General features: G+C 37.7%; 1 protein-coding gene across 3 annotated transcripts in view; it reads right to left on the bottom strand.

Annotated features, from left to right (window-relative positions):
• Positions 1 to 4,952: 4,952 nt before the first annotated feature.
• pla2g4ab (phospholipase A2, group IVAb (cytosolic, calcium-dependent)) overlaps positions 4,953 to 27,158 on the bottom strand; it is a 31,351-nt gene continuing 9,145 nt past the window's right edge. For all 3 annotated transcript variants that reach the window (XM_028027534.1, XM_028027535.1, XM_028027536.1), the window contains 12 exons: positions 26,342 to 26,478; positions 25,466 to 25,688; positions 24,984 to 25,098; positions 20,655 to 20,792; positions 20,481 to 20,570; positions 18,582 to 18,647; positions 13,295 to 13,425; positions 13,109 to 13,220; positions 11,351 to 11,535; positions 11,087 to 11,276; positions 10,164 to 10,321; positions 4,953 to 7,850 (listed from right to left, as the gene is read on the bottom strand). In XM_028027534.1, coding sequence (XP_027883335.1) covers positions 7,692 to 7,850; positions 10,164 to 10,321; positions 11,087 to 11,276; positions 11,351 to 11,535; positions 13,109 to 13,220; positions 13,295 to 13,425; positions 18,582 to 18,647; positions 20,481 to 20,570; positions 20,655 to 20,792; positions 24,984 to 25,098; positions 25,466 to 25,688; positions 26,342 to 26,478 — 1,704 coding nt within the window. In that variant the 3' untranslated portion in view covers positions 4,953 to 7,691. The remainder of the gene's footprint in view (positions 7,851 to 10,163; positions 10,322 to 11,086; positions 11,277 to 11,350; positions 11,536 to 13,108; positions 13,221 to 13,294; positions 13,426 to 18,581; positions 18,648 to 20,480; positions 20,571 to 20,654; positions 20,793 to 24,983; positions 25,099 to 25,465; positions 25,689 to 26,341; positions 26,479 to 27,158) is intronic.

The raw sequence follows: 27,158 nt of genomic DNA, 5'->3' as shown, positions 1-27,158 counted from the left end.
CAGGGTGTATATGTGTTTGTGTGAAGTATAGCTTATGTTCCTCATAATGTAACCATTTTTCACACCAGTTTTCCTTCACTAGCTTTAATTTGACTGTGTAGCTTTGCATCTCAACTGCTTTGTACTAAACGCAGAAGATAATTTACTAGTCTGAGTATATATTTTCTTAAGCAACAAAAGACTTAGACTTAGACTTAGACTGACTTTATTATCATTTTGCATGCACAGGGTGTATACAGAACGAAATTACGTTGCATACAGCTCAGGACAATGTTTTGAGGTTCCAATGTTATGAGGTTACTCCAGAATAAAATAAAATACAATATAAAATATAAGTATAAAATATACTTATATATTTTATATATAAGTATATAATACACACACAAAAAATACACACAAAAAGCAGAATCTCAACAGAACGCGGCTGAGGCCGAGCCAACACGCTGACATTCAGAACGTTTCATCCTTTCTTTTTCCTTTTCACAATAAATGGAAGCGTTTGTGTTTCAACAGTTAGCAAACTCCAGCAAATAACCACAGTAAGCATGATGTACAGTTCAGAGATTTACACACAGTCACAGCACAAGAAACTCTGTCATTTGAGGCTCTTAATTCTACATCAAAATGACATTTGAATGACTGTACAACTTTAATTAATGTTGCTAATATGAATTGACGGCAGTTTGACAGTAAAATAGAAGTTATTTAGCTATGTATATGTGCAAGGTATGAAGTGGAGACCAGTGGAGACCAGTTTTTGAGTGCAGTCCAGTTAAGAGTTCAAAGAGAGTTCAAAAGACCATAAGGAGCTTAATTTTCACATCATTGACTTTTTGTGCCTTTGATTTATATTGCTAATAAACTGAGATCAGTGATTGGGTCTCACTCTTGCATGTATTTCTCCTGAGAGGATCAGAGTGTTCAGTGTAATAGCATCCAGATGGAAGAGGAGCAGTGATGAAATTTGGGAACTTGCTGGAATGTTCCCTTGTTTATCTTTGCCTGTGTGTTTAGTCAGTGTTCTGACCACTACTGCCTAGTCAATGGAAGGTTTTAGCAACTGGATCAATCCGACTGTGCAGACCACCGCCAGCGACATGATCTCAGGCTTTTTCTGATTCATACCATCGCGTGCTTTTGCAGAAAGTGATTCAAACTCTGCATGCTGCCATAAGACTCTCACTCACACAAGTAATTATTACTTAAAATTGAATGGAAAATGGAAAAACTTCTGCCAGCTGCAAATATTATGGGTTTTTATGATGCTTCTAGGGAAAATAGCTTACTGGCACAACATCGTCACCAAGAAAAAAATCACTCAGGCTTCTTCTGGGAAGTGAATAAAAGAAGGGCACACCTTTTCTTTGATCATGTTTTTTTGTGTGTGTGTGTGTGTTGGAAGTGGAATTTTAATTCCCTATTGCCCCTGTCTAGACTGCTGACCCTTTGAATCAGGAGGAGAAATGAAAATGCTGACTGATGCCCTTTCCGGTTAACATGCACAAGTACGAGAAGTGTTGCTCACTGGACAGGAACAAGGTTGACGGTAAAGTTTGAACAGAGATACAGGACAGTTTTATTCACCACACACTCATCAATCATTCATTTCTCTCTTGCAATCCTAACGTTTGAATGACAGTCATGTACAAACACCTTTCTTTCCTCCACTCCCTGCCGTAATCACACTAGCATCACACTAGCTCACACATAACCACTTTTCATGCATTGGTCGTGAGTGTCCTCGCTCTGGTCTTTGTGCAATGTCCCAACCTGCCTGTGGTGTGTAAATGACTCAGAACATCAGAAGGTGAGGATGCAATCTCACATGTAGCCTTCTGGGGAGCGTGCAAATCAAATAAAGCTTAGGAATAATGATATCATTAAGATTAATTTTCCCCTGTAGCCCAATTATCTGTTTTAAGACCAACCTGAACTGATTTGCAACCTTTAAAAATCTGCCAGTTTTTGATGCCAGAGCAGATCTAAGGGCAACAGGTGTTTCCGTGTCAGCACTCGGGCCTATGCTGAGATTATGCAATCAATCCTAATCACATAATTAGTACTCTTACACGAGGGGAATATTCCTTCTGAATAATGTCTTAATTGGGGAATGTAATGATTTCATGGGTGCTGCGTTGGAGCAGGCCCCTGCTTTGGGTGAGACTGTGGGTGGCTCTCGTTATTCGGTAATCACAAGTGAATCTGCTGGTATTTAAAATCAGATTGAAATTTAAGTTTTTCTTTACTGAATGTTTTTTGAGGAAACTAGGTTTTTATATTTCTTCACTCACTTCTTTGCTTTGTCGTATGTAATGCAGAGCATCCTGGAAGGTCCTAACAGATTATCAATTGAATTTATGCCTCAACTTTGACTAGGCCAATATAACACTATATGCTTTAGTTTAGCATATAGTGTTATATTGTACTGCTGGAAGATCTCAAGTCTTTCATAATCTAATTTTTTTAAAACGATTATCCATACTTAGTTTCATTCGTCATCCCATTGACTCTGACCTGGTTTCGTGTTCCCACAGCATGATGCTGTCACTACCGTACCATGTTAGGGATTTTTTCTCACACATAGCTTTGAATGAAGGTAAAAATAAAAAATCTAAATGTGAATGCCTTCTTGCCTCTCATTCAAAAAGAATTCATGATGATTAATGCGCTCGCTGCTCAGCCTGTTGGCTCATTTCTGTTGCAATGGGTTGCAATGGGTTTCATTAATGGATAAAAGATTAGAGGTCACGTAATAATACTGTGTTCTATCTACCTCATAAAATTCTAATAAAATTTCCTAGTAAAATTTACATTATATCTAATTTTTGTAGAGATTTGACAAAACCCTTGAAAAAATTCAAAGGGTGGGAATACTTTTTCAAAGCACAGTAAAATGAAATACTGTGGGAAAGATTTTTTTTGTCATTTTTGTCTTTATCTTTTGCTTCCAGACTCGGAATCAGACTTCCCTTTAATCAATGTTTACCCAGACGGTCCTCAATGCAGCTGACCCAGGTTCAATTCCCAAGTAATTTGCTACATGCCCTCCCCTTCTCTCTCTGTGCTTCCTGTCAGAATACTATTGAATAATAGTAATGCCAAAAAAATCAAAGAAAGTGGACAAGTGGTCATAGTCTTCATAGAAACCCATTTGTTTGGGGCTTATCTTTTACAAAGGGTGAGAATAATTGTGAAGGTTGCTGTGCACTGATGACAATTCTGAAGGAAAAGAATCCAACTATTTTCCTGGAACAGATAACTTCTTCACACTGGGTATTTCTCACAAGTGATGTGTTTCTTTACTAAAACGAAGCTGAAGCATTCCTGACAGTGACCATGACTCTACGGACGGTCGATCTAGTTTATGTTTGACTTTTGAAGAGAGATCAAACACTTGTGTATGACCTTCAGAAAAAAGAGTGTAGAAGCTTATGGGACTGGTAAAAGATGTAAAAAAACAAAATTGAAATATGGAAAAAAAACAGCCATCCACTATGAAAAGTGGAGGATTTTTAAAACAAGGTTTAGCCATCTAAGCAAGTTCCCCCTAAAGGCAGACTGCAAGATGCTAACTGGTATACAAAAAAACACAATTGTCGTCAAAGGGTCCACAGCAAGCTCTTGTCATTGCGTATATCAGTGGTTCCCAAAGATTTTCTGCGCCCCCCTATGGATTACAATAAAATCCCCCCCAAAAAAGAAAAAAAAATCAACTGGGAACACACATCGTTCAACCAGACATAAACCTATACACATATTTTGTTTTGAAACTCCACTGAAGTTTATTTCACACTTCAGGTTGCAACAAAACAAACTACAAACCATCTTTACAGTGAAACAGTTTTGTGTAACTGTTTTTTCTTTTCTTTATTCATTCATTCATACCGCTTCCCGTGTCCTCCCTAGGAGGCGCGCCCCACACTTTGGGAACCACTGGCTTGTATGATTTGCTTTACAGTCATGTCTTCTCTGTGGCAAACTTTCATGGTAGTTTTCCACAGAAAATGCAGGCAAAGACGTCTGGAAATAAATTGAATTATTTGGACAAAAAAAAACAGTGGAAATATTTGGGATAAATACAGAATTCAAGGGAAAATAAGAGACTGAATTGTGACCACGGAGGTGGAAGTGTCATGATTCGTATATGCTACTGATGCAAAAGCTGGACTGGATTCTGCAACATAACAGTGATTTAAAACATACCAGTTAACCCACTAAAGCTTATAATATGGAAAGAACTTAATTTCATAGTGATCCTCTGGGACGACTTGAAACAAGTGAAACATGCAAGAAACTCCTCAATCTTCTTAGAGCAGAAACTGAAGAGCAGACAGGTTTTCTCAGACTAATGTGGTTAGTTTACCCTAGCTATTAATGAGTATCCTAACGTTTTCCACAGTTATAACATACATCTTTGTTGATGTATATTGTAATTGAGGTTTAGGGCCACTGAAAAAAAATAATTGACTGTTTTCCTCAGAATTTTGACTTTCTTTAGTGGTAATAATCCTCTTCCATATATTTTGTTTAAACAGGAAAACAATGTTAATTTTTGGTATTTACCTTTTCAGTGAACACTTAATTAAATAAATAACATACTTTTTAGAGTACTGAATTTTGTAACAAGTATTCACTGAAGCTCTAAAGTTCGGAACCTCTGTCTTTCTTCTGGCTTGTTATCCAAGCTTACAAGGCAGGTTTTAAATAGGGCAGAGGTTTTGAAATGGGATCCCCACAGGGGATATAAATTCATTGAAACAAATCAGGAACTCCTAATCCCATGACATGTAATTCAAATTCAGCACATGAACAAAGTTTAAGGCATTTAAAAGCTCAGTCTAAATATCTGCTGGACCATGTGACTGTTCATGTTAGTTATGTGACGTGAAAAGAAACAAAACTAAAGTGAATTGAACTTGATGGGAGTTTGCAGAGTTGCTATTTCACAAGGATTCTCACAGATGTCAAATATTTTAATAGAAAACATCATGAGAAGAAACGGTCCTCTCTCCTTTTTTTAACCATCCTTAACACAAACACAACAGTTAAGGATGGCATGCCTCACCAGTTATAATACAGTTAAATGATCACAGGAGAATGACTGTTCATATCTCAAATCAAAGAACTAACCTTTCAGTTTGTTACATGTAAACGTTGTCAAAAGAAATTAATCTTACAATAAAATTTCCAAAAAAACAAAACAACACAACAACTTGAACCCTGCTCTAAATGCAGATTGGAAGCAGAAAAAAAAATCATCATTGCTTTAACCCAACAGATTACACTGAGGAAGGCCCCCTATTCATTGTCTTTTACGCAGGGGGATGAGAACGGTGAATAAAGCAGCATGAAAAAGCCAGAAGGTTTTGTTTAAAACAAACCCAAAAAAAGAAATAATGAGATCAAGATATTTGTAATATGAAGGTTTTACTCAAACTGTCATTATTTTCAATCTTGAGTTTATTAAGAAGAAATATTGAGTATAAATATATTTTTATAAATATTTGTGGCCATTGAATCAACAGAATTAGTCTAAAATAATCTCAATAATGCTTATTGAGCATTATTGAGATTATTCATTTGTTTATTTATCTAGTAGCAAGATAAATAAACAAATGAATAAGTTTCCAGTATAAAGTCCTTAAAGGGTTTTCTGTGATTAAAAAGCCAACCTCTGTTGGCTCAGATTTGTAATTGACTTTGAACTTATCTACAAATTTCAAGCCAACTCTAACCCTCTTTACAGTCTCCAGTATTTTGTCACATTACAACACAAACCATTTTATTGGAATTTTATGCATTAGAGCAAAACGAAGTGGCCAAAAATCCAAACGTATGCATATGTTTTCACCCGGCTTACTTTGATACCTAGTCAAAGTCCTGATCTCATTCTAATTGAGAATCTGGAACAAGATATGAAGACACGTTTTCACAGATGTTCACCGTATAATGAGCTTAAGAAATTTTCCAAATAAGAATTGGCTAAAATGTTAGTTGCTAGGTGTGCAAAGTTGGTTGCAACTCTGTTGGTGAAGAACACCAAAAGAGTTGCAGATGTAATTATAGCAGTAGGTATTTCAACAAAGTATTAAATTAGGTGGGGTGAATAAAAATACATAGCAAAGTATTCAAATTGTACCTTTACTATTTTGTCTTGCTCTAATATGAAAAACCAATAAAATACACTGAAATTTTTCAGTCCTAATACTTCTCCAAGGCACTGTGTAGACCTAAAAAAAATTTTTTTATCTTTGCTATAAATTTATCTCAAATGGTGAATGAATGATTTCCCCAAAAGGTCATTTTTTTAAAGAACACACAAGATTACCACAACTTTTAAAAACATAAATAAAACTAAAAGAAAGACACAAATTGACAAAAAATAAAAAATAAAACTAAAAAGAAATATTTCCTAATCACACAACCCTGAAGCTTGATTCTACCCTTTATCTCAGATTGTTTCCAGACAGCCATGGTCGAAACATGACTGCAGAGAGATTGGAAGTGCTTCAGTAAAAAATTCCTCCCCTCTGTGTTTGCAGCCTTTAAGGCCCCTGCAGGCGTTAGGTGTAGTGTGTCAGATTCCAGGCCCTTTACTGCTGCAGGTGTAGGTGTAGTGTGTAAAATTCCACCCGATATTGTTGAATAGAGGGCCATCGTTGCACTTGTAACGGCATACACCACTCCACCCACACTTGATTCCAAAGTCTAAAGCATCCAGAAGCAACGTTTTTTTTTTTTTGTTTGTTTTTTGGAGCAAGAGATTGTCAAAGAAAGTTTGAATTTTGGACCAAACCGGTCAGGTGAATAAACACATATTTACACTGGTGCTAAAATAAAATGTTAAAGGAAGAGAGTGAACAGCTGTTGCTATGGTAATGGGTTTTGTTTTTAAAAAAATGATAGCTTTAATTTGTCACTCCCTTCCGGGCAGCAGGGAGTGCTCCTGCTACGTAGGTGGGTAAACATCGTTAAGATGTTTAAAATATCCAGAGGGGGTGCAGGTTGCGTGTTTAGGAGCTACCATCACACACAAACAAAAGTTATGAGATCCCTATCCATATCTTTAAACAAGATTACAAGTTAAGACAGGCAGTATAATGAAAAAAATGTTTTTAAAAAGTACATGCTCTACAGCCACACATTTAGTTCGAAAAGAGTTCAGCCCACAAAAACGGCAAATGAGGCTTCCTAAAGTAATTTGACAGTAGAATTTACGAGCAACAGGACGCCAAAATATTTCTCTGGAAGATGCAGATAAGGCTCAAAGGGACGTGTCCTAAACTAGTGGGAATGTTGTGCTTTGGCAGAAAAATCAGATGAGTAAAAAGATTTGACAGAGACAAGTCAAAAAATAAAACAAAAACATCTCCCTAACAACACTGTTGACTGCAGTTGAAGCCATGAAATTGCAGTGGGGTGTGAAATAATTATCAGCCATCTGTGTTTTTCCAGAAATCAGATGTGAACATAAAACCAAATAAGAATGCTGTCGCAATGGAGTCCAAGCCCAAGATTTTTATCAGAGATTTTCCACACAAAGGTTCACTTTTCTCAGGTCTTATCTCTGAATTACATCAAGTCATCCTGTAGATCAGGACAGGAGCATTTTCCTAAAGTTAAACACTTAACTTTAAGGCAAAATCACCAAAACTAGAAGAAGTCTCTTTATTCAAAGTCTTATCCTGGAACTACTGGCCATCCTTTCCCAGGTGATTCCAGGGGTTTGAATCAGGATCTCTTTTGAAAAACTTCTTTTTAGGGATGTTGCTGAGGGAGAAGGAAAGAGAGTGGCTTGAGGGAATCTCCTTCTGTGCCACAATACAATCCTTGATAGCCTCTTTAATAACCTACAACAAAAATCAAAATAGAAGAATTAAATACAAATTACAGTGACACAGAACACCCAAAAATGCCAAAAGAAAGGGACAACTTGTGTAATAAATAGACTTATATAAAGTTACAGCTGGTAAAAACATTTATCTGACTCTAAAATGTTTTCCCATATGTTAGTGCTTCCTCTTAACGTTCTATATTTATTAGAGTCTAGACATTTAGGAAGCAAGGAGATATTTTTATCTCTTCAGTCATATGCTACTTTTAACAATAAAATAACAAAACCAAATTAAAATAATCAGAAAAATAGCATGTTGTTTTTAATTTTCTGTGATTATTCTGTCCCCTTATTTTGTGTGAATAAAAAGTTTTGGTTAAATTTCTTCCCATTTTCCCTCGGAGCCAATCTCTCCTCCAGATGTTCATGTTCAGGTAATTGGTCTCATTTGTTTCTAATTCCAGTAATCACTCCCTCCCTGGCTATGCTAACCTCCAGCCATCATCTGTTTTACTACCTTAGCTCTTCAACAGCTCTCTTTTTGTATGTACATAAGAATCTGCTGGACTGTGATTCTGCCAGCAGAATCCATGACACATCATATGAGGTGTGTCACAATGCAGAAAAACGGCAGCAGTGATCTAAGAGACCTTAGGGTCAGTCTTAGTTTACATTTTTGCTGAATAGCACTAGGAAAAATATGCTAACATCAAAGTGGACCTTTATGCAGATGACACCAAAGTTTATTCAGTCGATTTACAACTATCTTTCAAATGAAGACGGCCATATTTCTACCATCAGGTAATTATGATTCAGACCTTATCAAGATAGCATGATCCTACCTATATTTGGTATTTGTTGGCTTAATGTAATTTCTTTCAGAGTTCACAGAGTTCATGAGTATTTGAGGGCTACACTAAAACTTTAGTCTCAAGATGAGTCCATTTTTTTTATCAATAAGTAAAAAAAAATGCTTAGACCTTTAAAAGTTTTTCAATATGGTGACATTTTTTGGAAGCACCTTATGCCCACAATTTTGGGGTTTAGATTCTGTTTATGGCAGTTCTCTAAATTAATGATGAATCCTTTGAGAAGTACCCGTCACTGTTTTCTATTAAATTCTTGTTTCTTGACCCTCATTGTGCCTAAGAAGACAAGAGCCATGACATATTTTCAAGTACTGGGTAAACACTGTGGTCCTTGATTTGTCTTTTGTTTAGAGTACATACTTTTTTTTTCTTAATTTGACAGAAATTGTGTTTTTTTTTCATTTTGGATGTTGTTTGGGGAATAACCTTCATAATGTTCTCACAGTGAAAGCTTTTGTTTCTCTGGGGGAGTTTAGAAACTGTATTATGTTGACTGACTTATTTTCACATTAATTTAAAATTTTTAGCCCATAGTTGTGTATTTTCTTGTCCAGGTCTCCCGTAAAACAGAGATGTTGACATAAAGGGACTTTCTTCTTAAATGAAGGTAAATGCAAAAAGCTTCCCAGCTGTGGATATTTCACCAAGTTTAATCTGAGGCTGGTTTGTACAATTGCTTAATGAAGCTCCAGAAATTTCATCCATTTACAAACCCAGTTAGCGTGTAAAGTGCTAGTTTGCAACTATATTACTGGACAAGCTTGAACAAGTCTCAGTCGTTTGTAGGGATTACGAGGAGAAAACCTCCTTTTTAAAAAAATGCATGGTGCAATGACATGTAATTATACACTTGTGTTGAAATACACTGCAAGACTTCTGAGAAAATGCTATCAGAACAGCCTTATCTAGAAGGACAGATTTTACTGATCTAGAAATGTTTGGCTATAATGCTCAGCACAATCTCTAGCAAACTGCAAATATGGAAAATAAGGGCAGATTCTGCATACCATGCCCACACTCTTTAGATTCCTTTTCACTAAATAATGTTGGCAAGAAAAAAACGACTACTACCAGAGGAAACTGTATGGGTGATGTATGGGTGAAATAAAATCTCTAGTGAAACATGAATCATCACTCAGCACAGAAGTGATTCAAATGGAGTAGGGTAAGTAAGAGCATTCCTCTGAAAGCAAATCAAAACATGCGTGAGCTAGACTTCCTCTGTAATTCTTAAAATTTTTGATGTTGCCCAATGATATACTAAGGAATCCGAAACTTCCTTGCTGACAGAACTGAATAAAGATAGATAAACACGGCTTATTTAAGATGTTGCTGAATCACTCTCCAATCCCTTCATGACCTTATGTTCTTACGCATTGCAAAATTTACTGCCGATATCATAATTGGTTCTTGTTGCGGAAATTTCATTTGTGCCAGTCTTGCAACATCACCAAGCTGACCTCGAGGTTGTTGAGGGTGTTGAACTCCATCAGGTCATGAAGTCGGGTGAAAGCCTCATTGGAGTACTGGAAGTTGAAAGTTGAAAATGGCGACTCCGGGTCATCAAAGATGTCGAAATCAGCCAACTCCTTCTCCTTCTCAGTCACTCTGGGAACCCCTGTGGGCAGATCAAACATGAGCAGGAAGTGAAATAAATAATCTCACTTCTTGACACTAATGCAGTTTTAGCAAATGTAGTCTATGTTGAATTACATTGGAACCGTTATGAGATTTATTCCAACTTTCTACTAAGGCTCCCACATGCAGGTTAAAAGTTAGAAAGTGCAGACACTGGAATTTCATTTACGGTTTCATTTCCTCAGATGTCTTTTGGTTTTGAGAGCAAAAACAAAATGTTTGGTATCATATAAACAGGCTTCGAAAGTCGATGGGCAGATGACTAACAGGAGCGTAAAGAGACACGAATGGAAAGGAGGAGATTCTGTGTCTTTGCATGGCTCCTCATATGGTTTGTTTGTATAAACAGCCCTCCCACTACACTGAAGGATTCCTCAGCTGCACCTGGATCCTACAGGAGCCATACATTACAGGGGTGAGTCATAAAAACTGAAGACACAGTGACTCATTTTTGCATGTGTACATATGCACCAATTCCTCCTTGAAACTCCCATGAACTTGAGCAGATGGCTTCCTTTTGGGGCCCTCAGATAAAGCGTGTAACTTTTGGGAAAAAACATAAAGCACTTTCTGCTGCTAAATGATTATGATTAAATTCCCACATTCTTTTCACATCAAAATTCCTCACATTTCCAGAGTCAAACTTACCACTTACGCTAACAGTAAATTAGTGTAACCATGATAATACTCTTGGAACATTGATCCTTCCAGCTCTGTGAACGTCTTTACACATGTTCACACCTACCGGGCGCTTTGAATTTCCTGAAGTTAATGTTGACCAGGACAAAGTGGATCACAGTCGGGCAATTCTTTTCCCCCTTCTTGGGTTTGAAGACATAGCATTCCTTCAGACCCTCACGATCAAACACTTTTGGGTCAATCTTAGGGAACGGGAGCTTATTCATCCTGGCCCACTTTTCTGCTAACAGCAGCTCCTGTGGGACATTTTTACTAATTAGATCATGTTTTTGTCGAGTTTTGATTTCAGTGGATTTAAGAGGTTTCTAACCTTGAATGGAGGACTGGAATCGCTCGGTCGAGCAGAAAAATCAAATGAGATGATGAGGTCAACACCGCGTTGCGGCCGTAGGAGGAGTGGGTAGGGAAGGTTGTAGGTCAAGCCGCTGTCTACCACATGGATCTTCTTACTCTTCACGTCCAGAGGTTCATAAATACGGTCAAACTCATCTGGATCTACAAAAACACAAAGAATGACACAACTACATTTCTTTTATTCCATCTAAATATAAGAAAGAAGAAAAACAAGGTGTATGACACATGCAATTGGAAGAAGTAAGTACAGCCTTTGAAATGATCTCATAGGAAAAAATACCCAATCTGTGTCATTTGAGTGACACAGATGGTATAAATGGTGACTAAACAATACAAGAATGATAATACATGCAGAGAATGTTGTTCTGTGATAATCTAGTTCAAGTTCAAGAACACAAAGTCTCTTTAAGTAAACTTATGTATGTAAACTTCTAACTTCACAGAAATAACATCATGTTTGCCACAACTTGTCATCTAAATACACTGGATCCTGACTCATGACATCATAGAACTTGTCTAAAGAGAAATGGTTTCTGAGGATATTTCCACTGAAGAAACAAACTGGGTAATATCATGTAACCTAATCCAAGCCACAGTTTTTCCAAAAGCTAATCATGAGGACATCGTTCTGCACAAATCCATTCAAATGAGCTTATTCCTAAGTGACATTAACTTTGAACTTCATTACTGCTGTTTTTCCTTGAGTAACTTGAACACAGTGCAGCTTGAACAGATTTTCTGGGCAATTTTTAAAAAGTTGTAACATTCACACTTGAAGCCACAAGCTTGCTGCTATGAGTACGGGCTTCGAGATGCTTTAGAGTTTTATCGATTTTATGTTTTCGCTCACTTTAAATGTAATCATAAAGATTGTGATTTTTGCAACTAGGGCCTACCAAAAGCCATAATTCTCCATGCCTTTTTTTACATTGATAACTTCATAAGCAGGATGATGACACTAAACACACAACCAGAGCTACAATGGAACGGTAGACCAAAGAATACTTATATGTTTGACTGGCCAAATCAAAGCTTTGGAGACTGGAGAATCGATCGATTCTTACTTTCCAGTTAGACTGAGTTTGATCTATTATCTAATGTCTAGGTTTGCACTCCAAAAAGTTTTCTTTCACATTTTGAAAATTTTTCTTGGTCTAAAATCTCAATAAGAAAAAAACAAACAAACATTTATGTTTTTGGCTTTAATCTGATAAGATGTGAACAATTTAATGGTTTTTGCAAGGCACATTTACTATAGTGCATGTAGTTTAATAGCCTAAGGCCTTTATGCAAGCATGTCAAAACGCCATGTAATAATAGTGGATAAAATTGACGAATAATGTGGTATTTATTGTACAAAAGTTTCAGATCAAAGCACCACCTTCTGGAGTGATGTAAAGACAACATATCACCATATAAAATATTTTAAAACTGCATCTAAGGTCTAATTTCATTAAAAAATATATATCATTTGAATCATTAGAAACTAAAACAATATAAAACAATGGTCAAGTGCACAAGGAGATCAAAAACAAGATGAGAAAAAGTGAACAAAACTTTGACTTCTGAATTATTCTGGTTGCATCAGAATTTAATCTCTAAATGGATTAAGAAGAAATGGTGAAAGTATCATGAATCATAGTAAAACTGTGTAACACAATCCTGCACCGTCTTGATGTAAAGCGTGAACAGCGAATCATTATTATTTTCTTACCTGTTACAGCATCCACTTCATCTTCAGGTGTAAGCAGAGGATGTGACATTTCCGTTGTAGGAGAAAAGGGGATGCTGGTGTTCAGGTTCAGGCCCAGCATGAAGTTATGCACCTGGTGGGGTGATAAAAGGAGATTTTAGGCTAAGAAAATGCAGACTGACCTGTGTTGACTTTTAAGTAGTGTACCTTTCCAGCTCGACCCTCTCTTGTATTGAACAGGGCAGAGTCACTAAAGAGCGAAGTGAACATTCTCTGAACCCAGCTGGCCTGAGCGGTGCGGCTATACTCCTCCTCTGAATCTTGGTTTTCTGTTCCACCTAAAAACCAAAATAGAACAACAATCATCATCATCACATGAGCAAATCATTGAAAATAAGGTCAACAGGACTTCCGGGTCAACGCTGCAACAAGATGGCCGCATAAAAACAGGCTCCTCCGTGTCGGTAACTAAAATTTCCCCCTCGCTTAATTCAGATAATTACCAAAACTCCAGGCTAAACCACTTAAAGGGGGAAACTAACCGAAAACTATACTGAAAACTAACAAGACCGAAAAGAAAAAACGACTAAAACACAAGATAATGGCGAACAGTCGGGAGATGCTAGTGAAGATGACGCTAATGCTACCCGAGGAAAGCTAGCGTTGACCCACAGCAATACGCGCTGCTGGACGGTCTCAAGACTCTTTCAAAAGACTTAAAAGAGTTTAAAAACAAAATGAAGCACGACATAGAAGAACTCAAAGAAGACGTAAAGGCTACAATGAAGGAAGATCTCAGCAGATTCAGACAGGAAATGATGCGGAGCTGCAGAACCAGAAGGGCAGTATCACCGAGGTACCGACCCGATGGAAATGAAAATGAGCTGCTTGAGACTTTAGAAAGGAACAGACAGACAGACAGACAGACAGACAGATAGCATTTATTGTCATTGAACAGAATTCAACGAAATTTCCATTGCAGCTCCCGTGCAAAAGGTCAAATATATACAGTAAAAATAAGCAAACACACAATAATAATAATAACAATATATACAGCTAAATTAACTAAAGGCACTCAACCATCCAAAGAAGTAGCAGCAGGTCCAATTATGGCAAAGTACAGATAATGTGACAGTGCAAAGTGCAGAACAATATGGCTGTGTGGGGGTGGGGGATATGTATGTATGACTGCGAGGTTATGATATGTGTGTGTGGGGGGGGGGCAGGGAGTAATGGCTCTGACGGCTGTGGGGAAGAAACTGTTTCTCAGTCTATTTGTTGTAGTCCATATATTCCTGTACCGCTTGCCTGATGGCAGCGGCACAAACAGTCTGTGGCCCGGGTGGCTGGAATCCATCGCTATGGATCCAGCTCTCTTCTTGACCCGGCCTGTGTAAATGGAGTCCAGGTCTTGGTGGGGGCATCCCACAATGCCTTGTGCTGTTCTCACCACCCGTGTCAGTTGTTTCCTCTCCAATGCTGTGCAGCTACCATACCACACAGTCATGTTGAGGCAGAGGATGCTCTCGATCATCGCCCTGTAAAAGTTCACGAGCAGCCGTGAGGAAAGTCCAGCCCGTCTGAGTTTCCTGAGGAAGAAGAGCCTTTGTTGTGCTTTCTTCACCAGGTGGGAGGTGTTTGTGTTCCAGGAGAGGTCAGACGTGATGTGGAGGCCCAGGAACTTGATGTTGCCCACACGTTCCACCACTTCTCCATCTATGAGAAGGGGAGTGTGATCCGTCTTCCTGGACCTTCTGTAGTCCACAATGACCTCCTTGGTCTTCCCTGTGTTCAGCACCAAGTTGTTGGCTGAACACCACTGAGTGAGCTGCAGAATCTCCTCTCTGTAGTGGGTCTCGTTGTTGTCTGAAATAAGACCCACTACTGTTGTGTCGTCCGCGTACTTCACGACTGTGTTGGTGGGGTGGATGGCCACGCAGTCGTGTGTAAACAGGGTGAAGAGAGCTGGGCTGAGCACACAGCCCTGCGGCGTGCCTGTGTTGAGGACCAGTGGGGACGATGTTGAGCCACTTATTCTCACCACCTGAGGCCTGTTGGTGAGGAAGTCTCTGATCCAGTGGCACAGTGAAGCGGGCAGCCCCACCTCGAGTAGCTTCAGCACCAGCTTGTCTGGGATGACGGTGTTAAATGCTGAGCTGAAGTCTACAAATAGCATCCTGACGTAGCTATGAACGACAAAACTTGTGGATTTGGAGAGTCGAAGCCGGAGAAATAATCTTCGTATCTATGGAGTTCCGGAAGGAAAAGAAGGTAGATGGGTCTCCGAGTTTGTCACCGATTTGCTAAATAAACAGCTGAAGCTACCAGATGGAAGTGAACTCCGGATACAGCGGGCACACCGAGCATTGGTACCCAGGCCGCCTCCCAACACAGCCCCGAGATCTAGAATTGTGAATTTTTTTGCAATTCAACACAAAAGAAATGGTTCTAAAGAAAGCCTGGGAGCAGAAAGTGGAGATGGAAGGCAAACGCCTTTATTTTGATAACGATTATGCTTCGGATGTCATAGAAAGACGCAAAGCATACGGCCCATTAAAGACAGCCTTGAAACAGAAAGGTATCAGATTCCAGACACAAAGATGAGAATCTTCTGGAACTCTGGAGTACAGACCTATGAGGACGCAGACGAAACAGCGTCGGATATGATCAAGACAGGCTTGGGCTTGACTCGGGTTCCAAAAGGAAACAAGTTAAGATTGGCCAAGGAGAGGCTGGACTCGCTGTTGCCATGGAAACGGATTCACAACACCGATACAGATCAACGCGCGAGGGAGAAGCTTGCTGTGAGGATCAGCGACTCTGAACATCGACTCACAGGAGGTGGTTCGTATTATTATAAGAGCTGATTGACTTTTCCAGCCTGATTCAACCCAGTTTTGGATATCAATCTCTCTTCTGTTACCAAAGTTATCTGTTATAGGTCTTTTGTTAGACATTTAACCAAATACCGAATGGAGCAACTGTTGTAGTGTTTACCAAATGTTGGACTTATCTAGTATAAGTAGACCTCAGGCTACTACTAGAGAGGGCCCCCACCTTAGTGTGGTGTTTTGCCTTCCCCCCACCAGCAGGGACCCCGAGGGAAGTCCGTACACATCTCCACCTTTGGAAGTTTCTGTTCTATTTGTTCATCTATGTTTTAATAGCCCGTTTAGTTATTTGTTGGAGGTTCTTTTTCTGATATTGCATGGTGACCTTACTAATCTAAATAATGGTTGATAATATCAAGATTGTTTCGTTGAATGTGAATGATATGAACAATCCTATTAAACGCAAAAAAATTTTTACTAAAATGCAAAAAGAGAAAGCACAGATAATTTATTTACAGGAAACACACCTGTCTAAACCGGAACATGAAAAGCTTAGGGGCTTTGGCTACTTAAATACATTTTATAGCTCATTCAGACATGGAAACAAAAGAGGAGTTTCAATTCTAATTCATGACTCAGTAAAATTTGACTGTAGCCATGATCTATCAGATAAAGAAGGGAGATATGTGATAGTGAAGGGGACTCTTGAAAACGTAAAGGTAACATTGGCCACAGACTGGCGACCTGTCCAGGGTGAACCCTGCCTCTCGCCCGAAATGTCTCACTGGAGATAGATGGATGGATGGATGGATTATGTTAATTACCTTTTCATGTTTTTAAAAAATATATTTATAATGTAAGTGTAGTCAGTTTTGATTGGTCCACATGGGTCAGTGCCTTGCGTTGCTTCATCCTCAGCATGTCACCTATAGCACTAGAGAGGCTTTCTAAGGAGCCAGTGAGTTATCTCAAGTTTTAGTTACTTAGAAAATAACTAAAACATTCTGGAAACTGGCCATTAATCACAGATTTAGCCCACCATGGTCTATATAACGTGAACAATTGTACAACAAAAGAGCAAGCTAAGCAACTCATGAGTCAGACCAAGAAAACTTGATTTGTATCAATATTTTTTTTTCCCTAACTTCAAATGAAAGAGGAGGAAATACTTGAGAAAACAAACTGTGTTTTACTAACCATGCTTGGTTTGCACTACGTGCTGCAAAACGCAAACCTATATAAAGAAGGGAAAGATAAGTGGAGTCTACTGACAAAATGTCACTAACAATGGGGCATGAAGAAAAAAAGTCTATGAAAGTCAACACAAAAGGACTTTACTCTCTAATCCTGTTTCTTTTTTTACACCAAAGAATTTCACAAAGACATCATTTAGCTCTCAACGCATCACGCCAATTTGTGAGTTTTCAAACATGTTTTGGATTTTATCATCTGACCTTGATAAACAGTAAACCATAAAACATTTGTGGTATTTGGCTACCATCATACCTGTAGTTTTATTTTAATCTAAGTGACTTCCTCTTAATAATTCTCTACAAATGCAATGGCTTTCGCATTTGTTATAACAGAAAAGAACAGTGAGATAATTATGGTGGATTATGGTCGATAATCTTATCATGGTTAGATTTCAAACATTGTTAACTCTTTAATCCACTTTTTGCTTGCAGAAATGGAGAGAGGCCCAACCTGAACAAAACAGGCAAATATATATCAAGTCAATAACTTTTTAAATCTTTAAAAATCTGTTGATTTTATAGTGTTTTTCCTCATGTGTTTGCTCCCTGTTTAATACATATTCCTTAACACCTGTATCTATGCATAAGAAAAGTCAAATTCTGAGGACGTTTGAGATTAAATAATTCACAAAAGTTTAGAAAACAGTTTCTAAAGAGATCTGAACCAAGACCAAGAATCTGGTGAAAATTTTTGTCATGCAAGAAAGATGCCAATGCCAATAGAAGAAGTCTCATTTAAACTTTTAGATACAGAATATGTGTGCGCTGGTCAGAAGACACCAAAATGAAATTATTTTATTACCTATATGCAAAATGCGTGTACAAAAGTTTTACACTGAACAGACTGTACCCACAGTGAAACAGGATAGTGACACCATCATGCTTTTATTAAAGCTGGTTAGTGTTGACCGTCAGAAATTGTTTGAAAATACAAAGTTTTAAATTTCATCTAAATATAGAAAACTCTGACACACCTTCTAAGGCGTATGCACGCATTGGAAAATGAATTGGTTATTTGTTACTTAAAGTCATGCAGCTTTAAAAAGAGAAACATTAGACTTCTTCACATGCAGGAACAGAGTTCATTTGAAACCAAAGTCTTTCTTTTTCTGACACACCCTTTTTTTCAAACCTGTTTCTCTCTTTCGTTATCTCCCACACATTGTCTTTTTTTCTATTTATAGCTTTTTTTCAATAAAAGTCTAGTTTTTTTAATCACAATAGACAGCTTCTCAAAAGTCTAAGTGAAACATTCATTAATCAGCAGAGCCTCTTAAGCAAAATGGCTTTTCTCATGCAGCTGTCACGCCAGCTGATGCAAATGGAATCTCTGCTTCAAACACATCAGTGTGACAATTATTCACAGTAAATCAGCTGTGCATTTAATCCTTTGTGTATTTCTCAGCTTACCTTTTCTTGGTTCATCGTCATTGTCAAGGCTGTCCTCTCCAACAATGTGCTGGGGTTTGATTTGCTCTGTAAGATGCACAAAACAATTCTTCACTCTGCAAGTCCTTAAACAAGTTTATTTTAAGTTTTAAAGTAAACCTGATATCCTGTTTCGTAAGGTTTTGTGGCATTATCATATTACCATCAGCTGCTTATCTATCTTTGTGAGAACTACTCCAGATAAAACAACATTCTTAAACTATGTGGATATTTTCTCACACATTTGTTTAACTCATTGTCACAGTCTGTCTGTATGACATAAACGCCGCCACATACAAAAGCATTCAAAGGAAGAGCTAGTGAGCTGTCATGAAGTTAATATCTCCCCTCACAACTGGGTTGTCACTAGTACCCAAACTGCATTTTTTAAAAGCTCTTTGAAGGTGTGAGATGAAGCATTAGGACTAAAAACAATCTCCGGTGACATTTGTGACAGATAAAAGCATCTCAGGCATGCAGTGATTTCCATTTCAATGTGAGGATGTTCCAAGGAAACTGTTTTCAATCAGATATAATCTGATTGAAAACAAAAAGAAAGCAAAAAGAAAGCTGCCATCAAGAACTAACACAAGTGACCCATGACCAAAAGAGCAGATTTCTGATTCTGTTTACACAGATTCCAACATTTACAAACTAATCTAAAACTCTCTCGCAATCACAACCTGAATATCCTCAATTTTAGCTATTATATGAATACTAGACATTATATTTAGCTAGTAAAATTCTGTCACAAACTTTGGACCAAAGGTCTTGTTTTGCTTTTTATATTCAGTTATTTTTTTAGGTTTAAGATTACTTGTAGTACTTTGGTGTTTTGTGTTTTTGTTCAGCTATTATCTGCAGTCTTTATCATTATCGTTCTCTTTTTATCTTGGTTTACTTCCTAAGTTCAACTTGCCTTCCTTCACAGCTGTTCCCAGTTTCTAATCAACCACCTTCTTGTTCAGTAATTACCTCCCATGCATATACAGTATCTCTCTCTCTGTCAGTCAACTCTTTGTCAGATCATCCTGTTATGCCACCAGTGGTTCGTTGTTCTGTAGTATTTGGATTCATACCTACATTTTTGTTTTTGGATCTTGCTTTTCATAATTTTATGACAAATTCAGAATCATTTTGTTCCACTTTTTTTTACAGGTGTGTCACTGAGATCTTAATTTATTTTAGCAATGCAATTCAAAAACGTGAAACTCTTAGATGTAGCTGTAACAAACAGCTTAAACATTTCTCTCAGGTAATTTTGATGAATAAATATTTAAATAAGGCAAAAAGGGGGATTTAATCTGCTTATCAACTTTGATTGTGCAAGTTTTTCTACCAGGTTTTTTCCCCCTTAACTCTTTTTTCAATTAACGTCTTGAAAAATAAATCATGAAATTTTATTTCTAGAAAAACTAAATATATTGCTCTGTGTAATAAATCTAAATATGTGATCAGCTTTTTACATTTATTTGCTGAAATAAATTCTCCTTTTCAATCATCTCATTCATTGAGGTGCACCTGCAACATTTATTTTAATTTATTTACCTTCATCTGTGTAAGTAGTCTGTTTTGCAATTTTTGTAAAGAGAGGAATTTTTTGAAATTTCTTTCTTTTACTAGATCAGCCTTTGCTGTAATATTTGGAAAAAAAAATCAATTTTAAGAAACTTTGATTAGTCCTTTTTTTACCCAAAGTGTCAATCATTTGTTTGTTTTTAAATTTCAATCAGGTCTGGAAAACTAGAGACGGGATATACATTTAAAAATCTCCAGCTGAAACTCCTGACAGATCTCTAAGCTAACTGGGTGAAACAGTTTTGTTACATTTCTCATTCATTTTGTTTCCAAATAAAAGGAGACAACAGAATAATAGATTACCTAATTCCTCCTCCATGGTGCTGCCTCCGGCTGTGTCCTTGACTCCCAGCACGCGGTTGAACAGAATGGAGAAGGCACTTCCCCACACACCTGCCACACCAAAACATGCTCAGTCAGTATTGAACAGCAGAAGACACCCAAATCAAGTGCTCTGGTTGAAATTGTCATTCTTACCCATCAGGAAATGAAGAGGGTTCTCTTCATACTTCTTCACAACTGTTCCCATGAAGAACTTGCTTCCAAACAGGTCGGGCGTCATGAAGGTGCCATATTTTGCCATTCCGATTTCATACGGGGTGAACTCCACCCAATCTGGAGGTTGGAATTAGAGTTAATGTGAAAAATTGTTACTCACCAAATAATGTATCCACTTTAGATGTAATAAATGATGGGAAAGCAACATTAAAAACTTTAAAAGCTGCCTTTGCCTGTAACCACAGTAGAGAGATAAGAGCGATAAATCTTTATTGTCATTGTCACAAGGACAACGAAATTTAAAAGGTGCCATCAGTAGTTTTTAAATTTGTTTTTAACCTCCCCTTTTGGTACATCTACCAAATATAGTCGCCTCATAAACAGCCTGTGTAGGGATTCAGTACTTTTGGGATTTAACCACATCAGTCTTGAGCAGCAAAAAGTTAAATTTCTGGAGCAACCATCTGAGGCTATGTTCACACAGCAGGTGAATGAGACCCGCAGTTTGAACTGCCATGATCTTTTCACCCCCAATAATATCTGATCTGTGCCACTTCCAAACGTTTGCAGTCTGAACGGTAATGTCACGTTTAATCTGACTTTCATGTCAGATTAAATGTGGCAGACGCAGCTAATCTAGACATAAACAATTGATAAAAATTATGATTACGAACCTGTAAAAGAAGTCTGTGTCAGTGAAGCGCACTGCGCATCCAAACAGATTTCGGTAAAGAAATTGCAATCAATGTGCCACAAAAAGCCACTAATATTAGTTGTGTTTTCTTTTTATTACCTTCCTTTGTGTTGATACCATACTGTTGGCTCCCATTGTCCAGTTAACTTTACAATGGCGCTATGAAACGACTCCGTTTATTATTACCTCTCTAAACATTGCACTGCTTGTGACAATTGGATTTCAGCAAAAAAATTGGAATTGAGCATCAAGAATTGCAGCCTTAGTCTCCTGGTTTCCTATCATTGAGGCACTTTAGGATGGAATCAAACACGCAGTTCCTTTAAGATAACCCAGACCTTAAAGGGACTGAAGGCTTTTCTCCAAGAAGAACTGACATTTTTATTATCTGAGAAAACAAAGTACTTCATCTACAAAAATAAAAAACAACAGACATCAAGCTGTCAACCTTTGATCAGGGCTATATGGGTAACTTCTGATGTCAATATAATTGAAAAAACTAACACAACAGGATGACAGTAAATGGCTTCACCCCACCATGAGTAAAATAATTTATATCTTCTGAATAATAGGCTCTAAAAATAACTGAAATTCTGCCAGCGTGTGAGCGTGAACGTGAACGTGTGAGCGTAAGCATTCCTAAGTTTGTAGAGACTTCCTCTGGTACATGACCACATTTCAAACATTACTAATCACATCAACGAAACTTAACTGCTTCACGGTTGGACAACTACCTAGTAGTAAATGTCATTTTCACACTTACACGGTTGCAATGTTTGTCATCGAGACAGTTTTTTTTTTTTTTCCAACTGTTAGGTACCGCTGCTGTGTGATAAGAAAAGAGAAACGTGTAATTCCAGATTGGGTACAGGTTTTGCGTCATCTTCGTAAATGCGTGTCGAAGTGGCTCTTCACAATAGTACCTTTTCATCAACAACAAGAGAGGGAATACCTTACTCCGGGTCAGTTTTCTCACAGAAGCTATTGTGAGAGCAGAGCCCTGTGCACATTTATAATAAACTGACACCCCGGTGGATCAAATCTCGGGGGAAATTTCTCAGTAAATCGGCCCACAGTGAAATATCTCCCCACGTGATTGTGGGTGACCCCTTCCCGGAATAATTCAATAATCATCTGATCTATATGCAAATAAATAAACGTAACAGGAGGGTAGAAAATGTGATTCATCTGTAAATTATATTTAACTGTCAATTAAGGGAAATCATGCACCTGCTGGTGCTTCTGTGACATCAAATGTACTTTCAGGGACGTGAATCTATATACTATATATTTTAAAATGTAGAAATTCAAAAGGAACATTTTAAAATGTTATTCGGGATGTTAGTGTTCAGGTTCAGTGCAGCTCAGCTGATAACGACACTCAGGCGAACAATAAGACGTTTGTGATGTGATTAACTACAAAGATTTTACGATAAGTTGACCGCACTGCCGAGTCTACGCTTTCCTTTCAAAGATTATGTTTTTGAAAGGAAAAAAAATAATCTTAAATGTCAATGTGAGGTTATGTAGTCTTTTTTACATTCGTCTGCATTTAGTTGTGTATTAGATTCTACATCTACATGACAGATTTAAAGACCCTCCTACTGTCTTATTGGCTTCCCAGTGCCTTCTTATGCACTGAAAACCTAAGATCTTATGTTTCTTTTCATGTTTTGCTTTTGCCTGTTTCACAAGCTATTTTATTTCTTTATTTATTTCACACAGGGTTACAAAAAACAAGAGAACAAGCAATCAGTGGGACATATACAGTCTATATCAGTGGAGATATAAAACAATGCAAACCATAACACCCAAATGTCTAAATCAGTGATTAAACCTTTAAGAACAATTACAATGTGCATAATCTTAAAAGTACCACCACGCTGTCCAGACATTTTCAAACCGTTAGGACGATGGCTAGCTGATTTGTGTTGTATTAAAACAAGAGAAAATCATTCAAAAATGTAAATAATTAACGGGAGATTAATTGCATCTATCTCCCTAAGTTATTTGTGGGTAAATCATTCCCAAAAATAACTACATAAACTACCTTTGTTTGTGAAAAACGGTCTTTAAGTGTTTGAATACAAAAAACCTGTCAAAACATATATTTTTATGAGCATCGGAAGAAGGTGTGTGCAGCCAAGAAATGGAAAAGCTCATTGTATGAGCCATATATATACATTTTTGGAACTTAATACAAAATGTTATTTTGTGTTTACATGAGTTTTTATTTTTTACTCTGCTATTTGAAAAAGATAAGGATCTGTAATTGTATTGTGCATAAGCTTATTGAGATTATTTTGATTGGTTATTGACTAATTAGTTTATGAAAGTACTTGCTCATTGTAGAAGTCTGGCACCTTGAGAGTAACAGAGTCTTTTGACCATCACTTTCTATTTGTTTTATTTTCTTTTAAGTTCAGTAAAGACTTAAAGACCTCTTTTTTTTAGAAGAAATGTGTCGCGTATGAAAGAGCTTGAAGGGGCTAGACTTGTGAGAGCTTGCCACACTTGCACTCATTTATAAAAGCAATCAAAAGGAAGTGGTTAATACTCTGTGTTCAGTAAAAGATCATGGTTTCTACTGACTTTAAAGACACAGGTTTACCTGCTACATGCTGAACTGCAAGAAAGTTTGCTGTTTTTTCCCTCCATCCCACTTTTTGATTAGTTTTCATAAATCATGGCTGTGTTTGCTGTCGAACATCCCTACATGGAATTAAGTGTAAATCAATCTGTCAAGTCTTCTCTCTCTTTACAAAGAGTGCCTGATTGCTTATCTCCTTTTAGCAACACTGGAACATTTGTAGTCAAACAGCAATTAAAACTAAATTTTTTCATCACTACAAAGTGAAATTAAAAGATTGACGGTGAAACTGAGTCAGAAATGCAGTTTATAAACTGGAACTCCTTGTGTTGCACTCTGTGAAAGTTAATATAAATGAACAGGAGACAATGAAATCTTAAAATACCAGAGCTAATCCGACGTTTTATTAATATTGTAGCTCCATGTCTTTGTTTTATTGTTTACAGATGTCTTATTTAATATCCAATAAAAGTTAAACTAAACCCTGGTTTTTAAACATGGCACTAATGCCAACGAAGGCAGGTGAAAGCCTGGACCAGTCGACACACAAAAACACACACACACTCATTGATAAGGACCGTTTTTGTCATAATGAGCCGACCTCCAACTAACGATGAAATGAGTTAAGATAGCAGCAGTTTAGTCCTTAGTTCTTTCTCTTTTTAAAAGTTTAACTGCAGTTCACTGAAGCAGTTACCATAGAGCCCACACCAACAAAGAGGAAGTGTTGTGTTATATGGGACAAACCTAGAATAACCACAAACTGGTGCTTAAGATAGTTCCTTTATTTAGCTCAGCTAATGTTTTCTGTAACTGCAGAATTAAATGAGGGCTGAACACATCGGACCACATCCTGTCTTTGACACCAACGCTACACTACAAGGAATATGTGTTGGCTGCTTATTTTGCATGTGGTCTCACTGAACATCTGTATACATTACTCATTATTCATGCAAATATAGGTCTGCTGGGAATATGAGGTAAAAGAGATGAGCTTTTAACATAAAACAAGAATACGAATTACCTGCAAACATGAGCTCTGAAACATCTGGTTTGACGTGTAGACATGTGAAGAGAGGTAGAGGGCTCTGGGACTGGTTTATTTTCCCCTGGATTTTACTTAGCTTGATATCCATTCTCTGAATAAAGAGACCATAATGCTTGAATCAGTTCATGCACACTAATGTCCACATTTCTAACATCTAAGAAATAATAATTACATTCCCCAAACTACAGTAGGTAACTTTTATATAAAAATGTTTTTTTTTTTTTTTACATATCTATTAAAACTGTCACTATGTTGTGACAGTTTGATATGAGACAGATAATCTGTGAAAAAAAATCTGTGCCCTCTCTCAATGCTAACTGCAGAAATACACTGCTTGGTCAGAAACAACCAATGTTTCTTTTAAAGAAAATAAACATTTAATAATTGAGTTAGACTAAAACAGGGGAATTCACTGGTTTTCATGAGTAAAATAAATAGAAGCTGTATGTGGCTCCTACCGCAGGTATAAGAGTTTCTCCTATGAGCATGCCGAATACATCGGTAAACGTAACTGGCTGCCCTGATGCCTTTTTGGTCCACAGGGCCTGGATGTAGTTGGTGATGTGCTGGGGCAGCAGCAGTCTGAGGGGATTGCCGCTGACTCTTTTCATCAGCTCACTGTTGATGTCTTTCGGACCCTTGTCTGGAAAGTCGGGGTGGGAGTAGAGAGCAGACATGTACCTGGAGAGATACAGTGGAAGAACGATAGAAAGAGGTGGTTTCAAATTACAATTACAGAATAAATAAGTACAAATAAGTAATTTTTGCTGTCATACAACCACAAACTTTTGATATTTTTTGGAGGGATTTTATGTGAGTCATGCTCCAAGTCTTTAACCGTTTTTTTTCTCCCCATTGCCTTTCCATCTCTGACTCTGACGAGTTTTGATCTTCCTACTGAAGAAAAGCATTCCCACTGAGCCGTTACTGATTAACTGCATTTTGCTGATACCAACATGTGTTCTGACTGATGTGTATTGTTAGTTAAGGTTTTCTCTTCCATCAATGGTGGATTTATGGAGGGCATACAACCAAATCTCTCAACTGGCCTCTGCAGGGCTGCAACTCCTCCAGATATGTTTGGTCACTGGACTCTATTTCATATTTTTGGATATAAAAAGTTTGAAATCCATGAATCATTTCCTTCTACTCTCCAAATATGCACTGCTTTGTGTTGATATATCACATAAATTCCCCCCAAAATACACTGAAGTTCATGATTGCAGTGGCGAGACAAAGTAAGAGAAAAGAAAATACTAATAAATAAAGAAAAGGCAAAGAAACAAGTATGATAAAGGTGAGACATGAAGAAAACAGAGCAGGTAAACACGTACCACGTGGATCCAGAGAGGCCTGCAACATATGTGGTACAGTCTAAGACGCCAGACTCAAACAGGGCCTTCATCACTCCAGAAAACCCGACCATTGCACGAAAACCCCCGCCTGAACCTGCAATGGCTATCACTGGAACCTGGAACAGGCAAGCAAATTTATAATAAGAGGAAAAAAGATATGCTTATCAACATCTTTATAACCTGCAGGCTTAAAAACAGTGGATTCAATCTGGATTATTCTTCCAGCTTTAGTAATTTCCCTTTGCACAGCTTGAATGCCGAGCTAGTTACATCATGCCTTTGCAGCAGTCCCTTCCCCAAGTTGTGTTTTAACCACTTCAGCTATTTCCTAATTCTTATTGTGCAACACAAGTTCCCAGCCTGTAAAATCCATAATTTCTGAATATTTCCACCGTCAGGCCACAAAGGGAGTTGGAGGATAGCCTTCACAGTAAAAGACTGTAACTGGATACCTCATCCCTCCATAACTTCTCGTACAATGAGGAGAGAGAACGTCTGGCTAGAGCTTATCGCCAGCTAGCAGGGGCACCACGCCAAAACAGTTCTGGCGGGACAGGAAGCTAAACTAAATGCATGGGAGAAAAGGTTGGAGTTTTGCATCAGAGATTTCCAGTTCATGTCAGCAAGTCTGCACTGAAGCCTGATTATAATGTCTAAAGGCAACAGACCTTAACGCTTTGGACTGTTTTTCCTTTGGTCGTTTTTTTAATAACCTTTCCTGGAGCTAAAGATAAGCGGGAATGTGGAGTAAAGCAAATACTACTGTAAACACACATCAGAACCATCACTACTTTAT

The sequence above is a fragment of the Xiphophorus couchianus genome, chromosome 9 (genome assembly GCF_001444195.1).
Source record: "Xiphophorus couchianus chromosome 9, X_couchianus-1.0, whole genome shotgun sequence".
Lineage (NCBI taxonomy): Eukaryota > Metazoa > Chordata > Actinopteri > Cyprinodontiformes > Poeciliidae > Xiphophorus > Xiphophorus couchianus.
Note: the sequence above shows the minus strand (reverse complement) of the source record. Positions and strands in the feature narration are given on the sequence as shown.